The sequence below is a fragment of the Rhinopithecus bieti genome, unplaced genomic scaffold (assembly GCF_001698545.2).
Source record: "Rhinopithecus bieti isolate Rb0 unplaced genomic scaffold, ASM169854v2 scaffold_18349, whole genome shotgun sequence".
In the NCBI taxonomy this organism is placed as follows: domain Eukaryota; kingdom Metazoa; phylum Chordata; class Mammalia; order Primates; family Cercopithecidae; genus Rhinopithecus; species Rhinopithecus bieti.
This window is the reverse complement of record NW_016809054.1, coordinates 56,764-64,371: the sequence shown is the minus strand read 5'-3', so window position 1 is coordinate 64,371 and position 7,608 is coordinate 56,764. Positions and strand designations below refer to the sequence as shown.

Here is a 7,608-nt window from a genome sequence, read left to right as displayed (position 1 = left end):
TTTGAGACAAAGTCTTGCTCTGTTGCCAGGCTGGAATACAGTGGTGTGATCTCGGCTCACTGCAACCTCTGCCCCCTGGGTTCAAGTGATTCTTGTGCCTCAGCCTCCCGAGTAGCTGGGATTACAGGCACACATCACCACGTCCAGCTAATTTTTGTATTTTTAGTAGAGACAGGGTTCCAACATGTTGGCCAGGATGGTCTCGATCTCCTGACCTCATGATCCACCTGCCTCGGCCTCCCAAAGTGCTGGGATTACAGGCGTGAGCCACTGCGCCCGGCCAACCCCCTAATATTTTCTTTACAGCTGAATTTGAGCCCAGGTATATGTGTATGTACACACACACACACACACACACACAGCAAGTAGGGGCACCCCTCAGCATAACAGTCCCTTGTAACACAAACTGAATGCATCACAAAGAGAATTGGGAATAATTCACTTGACGTAAAGTCAAGTGAAATTTGTGAAAACCCATTTCACAAATGAGTTTCTCCCAGCCCCAGTCAGAGTTCATGGGATGCCAACACATGCCCAAATATAAAATAGAAATATCAAAGGCTCCCCTCACTCCAACAGACTGGATTTACAAGAGGGAGAATTTGGGTGGTTGATCCACTTTATACAAGCATTCTTTTCTTAGCCTGATGAGCTTGCCCAGCCTTCTGTTTTTTTGGATAGATCAAAACACATACACACCTCCAACACCAATACCCACTGACATACAAAATAAGAAGCCATATACACCCCTCCCTTTAACTATGTCCACTACTGCGATGATCCAGGTTGTTACAGAGAAATTAGAAGATGGTGAATCGATATACAGAAAGGCTCTGCTCAGCTCCAGAGAGCAAGGGACAGTTAACACACATGTGGATGAATATGCATCCTTCAATTCAGCCAAACATTTAGAATGCTGAGAGATTGCTGGTGACTTCACTTGACAAGAATCCTCTCCCCTCCCCAAGGATCTGTCTTCCTTCCTCTCCTCACCCTCAGATGGAGCCCTAAAACCACCCAGGAAGTGGGGAAGAGGAAGCTCAGGGGAGCAACTGAGCTCAGCACAATCCCAGGCACAAAGGAGGCAAAGAGCCCCGTCACCACCAAGGCTCACACACCCATTGCACAGAAGTTGGAAGAGATGGGCACTGGGGTGATCAGGGAGGGCTGGGGCTCCAAAGCCCATTGATAAAAGTAAGGATGAGAAGAGGCCAGAGGGGATCCACCTAGGCAGGGATGGTGCAATCTGTACTCGTTCCAGCTCTATGGACAGATTACCCCCAAAAGCTCAGAGATCGAAAAGAAGATAAAAAGAAAAGGGGTGTGGGGCTAGGTAGTGGGAAGGGCTGAGAGGCTAGAGCGAGTAGCAGCATGAACAAGAGTCTCCTCTGGGTTCCCAAACAAGGTCTGAGGCCTTCTCTGAGCTAAGAGGTAACATCATCGCTCTCTGTCTGGCTGTCTGTCTCCCATTCAGGCCCTTAACAGGTGTGGGAAGAGGGCTTTTCCACTATCCTTGGTATCTGCCCCAGCTGGGTGGGCGGGCAGGGGGGAAAGGATTATTCAGGCCAAGTCTTGCTGAATGTTGTTGCTTCTCTTGTTCATTCACACGCACTCACAAGGCTGGTCCCAGGCAGCATATCTGAGATACCTCCAAATCCCTCCAGATTCATGTTATCCCCAAACACAGCAACCAGTCACTGAGAGGCACCAAGCTCCCAGGACAGCACTTGTGTCCCTCAGGACCCCTTCTCCCACACTGAGGGAAAAAGATTCCAGGATTCCCTTAAAACCAGGGCCTCACCTGACAGTGTCCCCTCAAATTCATTCCCCTCATGTCCAACTGAAAACCCCCGAATTCAGCCTCTAATCAGAGTCCCAGTCTGCCAAGTTCAGCTATCTCAGACCAGTTTCTGGATACTCCAGAATAGGTCCCTCTAGACGCAGTCAAGGGCTCCCCAAACCTGACCCAGACCCCGTTTAATGCACTCCCACGACTCCTTTAATAAAGCCACGATCCAAGCAGGCCACTGCCGGATTCCTTAGGTGCCCCCCCAAGACGGGCGCCCCGACGTCCTCCAAGGCTAGGCCGAGGGCCTCCAATCCCAGTCCGGGGCCCCCGCTGCCCCCCAGATCAGGCTCCTGGGAGCCCCAGTCGGCACTCCCGGCCCCAGGCGGCACCGCACCTGAGCAGCTGAGCCGAGTCGGCCGGCCTGCGCTCCTCCAACAGCACGAACACGGCTCGAGGGCCCTCCGCGCTGGCCTCTACGCCATCCCGAGCTGGCTCGGCCGCATGAGACATGACGCCCGGCCCCGGGCGAGCCCTGCCAGGCCGGTCGGGCCTCGGCCCGGTCCCCCTAACAAAATAAGAGTCCCCCTCCCCCCCAGCTCGCCACCGCCTCCTCCTCCGCTAAGCCATGGAGCTAGCACTGCGCGGGCGGGCGGCGTCGGGGAGATGGGATGGGCCGTGAGTCATCCCCCGCCCAGAAGGGACCGACGCCCCCCCCAACCTAACCCCGGACGACCGCCCTCCTCCCCTCGTCTTCTTCCCCCTCCTCCCTCCTCTCAGGGATGGGGAAACTCCACAGGAAGTGACCGCACTGGGGATGGACTGCCCGTCTGGCCACGACCCAATAGCCAGGCGGCCAATCCCTGAACGGCGATTTGAGGGCCCGCCCTAAGCGACGCCTCCGACGCGGAGGAAAAACGCGATTCGGCCCGCCCTCATTCCGAGAAGAAGCACCCAGACCACGCCCTCAGGGGCAGCGACAAATAGGCGAGGGGTGATTTGGTTGAGCCACGCCTCTATGTTTGCGTCGCTTTCGGAGCCACGCCCCCTCTTCTCAAATTGTCCCTCTGCAAGATAATATTATTAAGCCGCTCCTTGGGTCCTCTGCGCCTGCGCGTCGTTGGCCAGTCGGCGCACGGAGGGTCTCCTGGCCAACTTTTAGTTGCGGAACTGCGCCCTCTCTCGGCCAATATTCGTAATATCTGAGCCCTAGACCGCGCTCCAACCTCGATCTAGCTGTGCTCTCTCAGCCAAAGCCATAACTATGAGGCAGAGGCAGCTACATTCCCTGGAGGTGCGGACCAGAAACCCCGCCCTTTCGGTATCCGCAGTCCAACAGCCCAGCTGGTCTTCCGGCAGTACTCCGCCTGTTCCATGCCATCGAGAGCGGTTGTTGTACTATGTTCGCTGAGATGCGCAACATGTGCTTAATAAATTCTTGACGGGTGGATGAATCTGGTCCCTTCGGTGAATGACGACTTCTGGAATCACAAAGATCCAGGTTTGAATAGGGAAGGGGACCTTCCCTCTCCCAGCCTCAGCTTTCCTGGCCTGTTAAATGGGAGTCAAAATACCTGTCTGGCAGGGTTGTTCTACGGTATGAAAGGTGCTAGCAGGTTGTTTGGCATACAAGAAGTTTCCCAAAATTAGTTGATTCACTCATTTGTTCACTTATTCAATATTCACTGAGCGCTTCTGTATGCCAGAGGCATGCTATCCGGCTTGCACACGGCGGAGGGTCTCACCCATATCCTCAGGTGCACATAGCTCACAAAACACCCAGACCCACAGCCTTCCCTTCCTCTTTCTTTCTTTCTTTTTTTTTTTTTTTCAGGCTTAATTCACTTTTTTTTTTTTGTATAAAACCCTATGTTGTAGCCACAGCTGGAGCCTGGGTCCGCTGCACGGAGACTCTGGTGTGGGTCTTGACAAGGTGGTCAGTGAATTCCTGATAGGGAGATTTGGTAAACACAGTCTCCTTCCACAAGTCAGGGGTCAGGTAGCTGTAGGTCTTAGAGATGGCATCAAAGGTGGCCTTGGCGAAGTTGCCCAGGGTGGCAGTGCAGCCCCGGGCTGAGGTATAGCAGTCGTCGATACCAGCCATCATGAGCAGCTTCTTGGGCACAGGCGCTGAGACGATGCTAGTGCCCCTGGGTGAAGGGATGAGGTGCACCAACACAGAGCCGCAGCAGCCTGTCACCTTGCAAGGGACGGTGTGGGGCTTGCCGATCTTGTTCCAGCTAGCCCTCTGCCCGCATTGGGGACAATGGGAGGAGTTTGGCCAGGGAATGATGCCCCACGCGATGGCCAGTGGCCGGCCACCTCCTTGGACACCTTACACACCCAGTGCCGCGTGGCCACTGTGAGTCCCTGATTATGCCAACAAACGCCCTGGAACCTGCGTGCACTGGCCAGCACGGTCTGCTTCTGCCCTGCATAACCTTCAAAACCTCATCTGTTGGGAGGCGCGCCCCCCAAGAAAAAATCAATGACTCAGATCCTAATGCAGGGGAGAAGAGGATGATCTCCAGGGACTTGATCGTTCATTGTCCTTGACCAAGCGGCCCCAGCTTGTGACGCGGCCCCATCCCACTTCCTTATCCTCGCCTTGCCTCCGCCCGAGCCCGCCGGCCCTCCGGGCCCCGTCCACGGCCGAGACCCCGGCCCCGGATGCCACTGCCGACACCTCCGCGGAAGCCACCGCGGTTCCCCATCCCAGGGCCACCAGGGCCTCCGGACCCCACCGCCTCCCCGCTGTACCGGCGTCATCCGCCATTTGGTGTTTTCTCGGAGAAGAAGCCCCTTCCTCTTTCTTGACATCCCAAGACCCTGACCTGAGTTGTGCCTCCAGGAATTTCACCGGGCTCCCATTTACCTCAGATCTTCCTGTATTGGCATCCTTATTTCACAGGTCTGTCAGTTGCTTTCGTAAACTCGCACATCCATACTCACACACAACCATCTTGTACAAGGGGGAAACCTCTACATAATAAAGATGACTTCTGGCCGGACACGGTGGCTCACGCCTGTAATCCCAGCACTTTGGGAGACCAAGGTGGGCGGATCACTGAGGTCAGGAGTTCGAGACCAGCCTGGCCAACATGGTGAAACCCCGTCTCTACTAAAAATACAAAAAATTAGCCGAGCGTGGTGGTGGGTGCCTGTAATCCCAACTACTCGGGAGGCTGAGGCAGGAGAATCCCTTGAACCGGGAGGCAGAGGTTGCAGTGAGCCAAGATGGAGCCAGCCTGGGTGACAGAGTGAGACTGTCTTAAAACAAAGACAAAAACAAAAACAAAAAAAACTAATACATTACCAATTGTACCAATCAAAATGCTAAAACGGAACTTGTAGATCCAATGTTAAAATTCCTATGATGCCTTAAACATGTAAGAATGAGCCGGGCATGTGGTGGCTCACACCTGTAATCCCAGCACTTTGGGAGGCCAAGGTGGGTGGGTTGCTTGAGGCCAGTAGTTTGATGCCAGCCTGGCCAACATGGCGAAACCTCGTCTCTACAAAAATACAAAAATTAGCCAGGCATGGTGGCACGCGCCTGGACTGTAGTCCCAGCTACTCAGGAGGCTGAGGCAGGAGAATCGCTTGAACCCGGGAGGTGGAGGTTGCAGTGAGCCGAGATCACTCCACTGCACTCCAGCCTAGGCGACAGAGTGAGACTCTGTCTCAAAAACAAAAATAATGGCCGGACGCGGTGGCTCATGCCTGTAATCCCAGCACTTTGAGAGGCCGAGGTGGGTGGATCATTTGAGGTCAGAAGTTCAAGACCAGCCTGGCCAACATGGCAAAACCCTGTTTCTACTAAAAATACAAAAAAAAGTTAGCCAGGCATGGTGGCGTGCGCCTGTAATCCCAGGGAGGCTGAGGCACAAGAATCGCTTGAATTTGGGAGGTGGAGGTTGCAGTGAGCCGAGATCATGCCACTGCACTCCAGCCTGGGAGAGAGAGCGAGGCTCTGTCTCAAAACAAAACAAAACAAAACAAACATGTAAGAATGGCTAATTTTACAAAAGAAGAAAGAGGAGGGTCCAGGGGAGGTGGCTCCGACCTGTAATCCCAACACTTTGGGAGGCCAAGGTGGGAGAATTGGTTGAGCCCAGGAGTTTGAGACCAGCCAACATAGGGAGCCCCCGTCTCTACAAAAAAAAATTTTTTTTAATTAGGCCGGGCGTGGTGGCTCATGCCTGTAATCCCAGCACTTTGGGAGGCCGAGGTGGGAGGATCACGAGGTCAAGGGATTGAGGCCATCCTGGCCAACATGGTGAAACCACATCTCTACTAAAAATACAAAAATTTGCCGGGCATGGTGGCACACGCCTGGCCTGTAGTCCCAGCTACTTGGGAGGCTGAGGCAGGAGAACCTCTTGAACTTGGGAGGTGGAGGTTGCAGTGAGCCAAGATCACGCCACTGCACTCCAGCCTGGCAACAGAGTGAGACTCTGTCTCAGAAAAAAAAAGAAAGAAAGAAAAAAAGAAAAAAAAATTAGCCAGGCATGGTGGTGCACACCTGTGGTCCCAGCTACTTGGGAGGCTGAGGCAGGAGGATCGCTTGAGCCTGGAAAGTTTGAAGTTGTGGTTTGCGGTGAGCCGTGAGCCATGTTTGCACCACTACCCTCCAGCCTGGGTGACAGAATGAGACTCTGTATCAATTAATCAATAAATAAAACTACATACTGTGTGGTGAAAGATGCTACAAAGCTAAAAGACTCACAACAAACTGGCAACAAATATTTACAGCAGTAGAGCCACAGAGTAATTATCCTGTCACACATCCCAATCCTGCAAACACCAGCTTCACACATGCATCTCAAATGTCTCCATGACAAGTGATACCCCATGACACCCTGCATGATATGCCCACCTTGCATCTTTCTGGGTTTCTCTCTCTCTTTTCTTTTTTCTTTTCTTTTTTTTTTTTTTTTTTTTTTTTTTTTGAAATGGAGTCTCACTGTGTCACCCAGGCTGGAGTGCAGTGGCACTATCTCGGCTCACTGCAGCCTCTGTCTCCTGGGTTCAGGCGATTCTCCTGCCTCAGACTCCCGAGTAACTGGGATTACAGGTGTCCACCACAGCGCCCAGCTAATTTTTTTTGTATTTTTAGTAGAGACAGGGTTTCCCCATGTTGACCAGGCTGGTTTCAAACTCCTGACCTCAAGTGATCTGCCTGCCTCGGCCTCCCATAGTGCTGGGATAAAAGGCATGAGCCACTACACCCAGCCCTAGTTTCTCTCTATATCTCATTCTCAACTTTCTCAATACTTGCACCCCTGCCATATAGTTGGAGTTCCTTTTTTTTTCCTTTTTTTTTTTTTTTTTTTTTTTTGGAGACAGAGTTTCGCTCTGTCATCCAGGCTGGAGTGCAGTGGTGCGATCTCGGCTCACTGCAACCTTATCTGGGGTTTCGTTGCAAGAAAACTTCAAGGTGCTGGATGGGGACATGTGGAGGGAAGTGGGAGGGCAGCTGGATGGTGAAGTTGGGGGGTATTTAGGGACAGATGTGAGTGGTGATCGAAGGTGGCTTGGGGGTGAGTTTGGGTTCTACAACAGGACAGATTGCAGGCAATTGAAGGATCATTTGAAGGTCTTTGGGAGGAATGGGGCTTCAATAAGACAGTTTAAGAGTGCAGGTGGGAACCATTGGGAGGGTGGATTGGGAATACGGTTAATGGGGTGGAGGATGGATTGGGGTACAGTTGGAGGCAATACAGGAAGATGGGTTTTTAGAGATAGAGTTCAACCTTCTGTAAGGTGGTTTAAGGAACAGATGTTAACTGTCATAAGATGGTGTGGTAGGCTGAATAATC

General features: G+C 52.7%; 1 protein-coding gene and 1 pseudogene across 2 annotated transcripts in view; both read right to left on the bottom strand.

Moving 5' to 3' along the window:
- The window catches only part of TFE3 (transcription factor binding to IGHM enhancer 3), a 15,357-nt gene extending 12,769 nt beyond the window's left edge, over window positions 1-2,588 (bottom strand). For both annotated transcript variants that reach the window (XM_017888386.1, XM_017888387.1), the window contains exon 1: window positions 2,184-2,588. In XM_017888386.1, coding sequence (XP_017743875.1) covers window positions 2,184-2,299 — 116 coding nt within the window. In that variant the 5' untranslated portion in view covers window positions 2,300-2,588. The remainder of the gene's footprint in view (window positions 1-2,183) is intronic.
- A 1,053-nt stretch (window positions 2,589-3,641) lies between these two features.
- LOC108539563 (40S ribosomal protein S2 pseudogene) lies at window positions 3,642-4,525 on the bottom strand (annotated as a pseudogene).
- Between the last annotated feature and the right edge of the window lie 3,083 nt (window positions 4,526-7,608).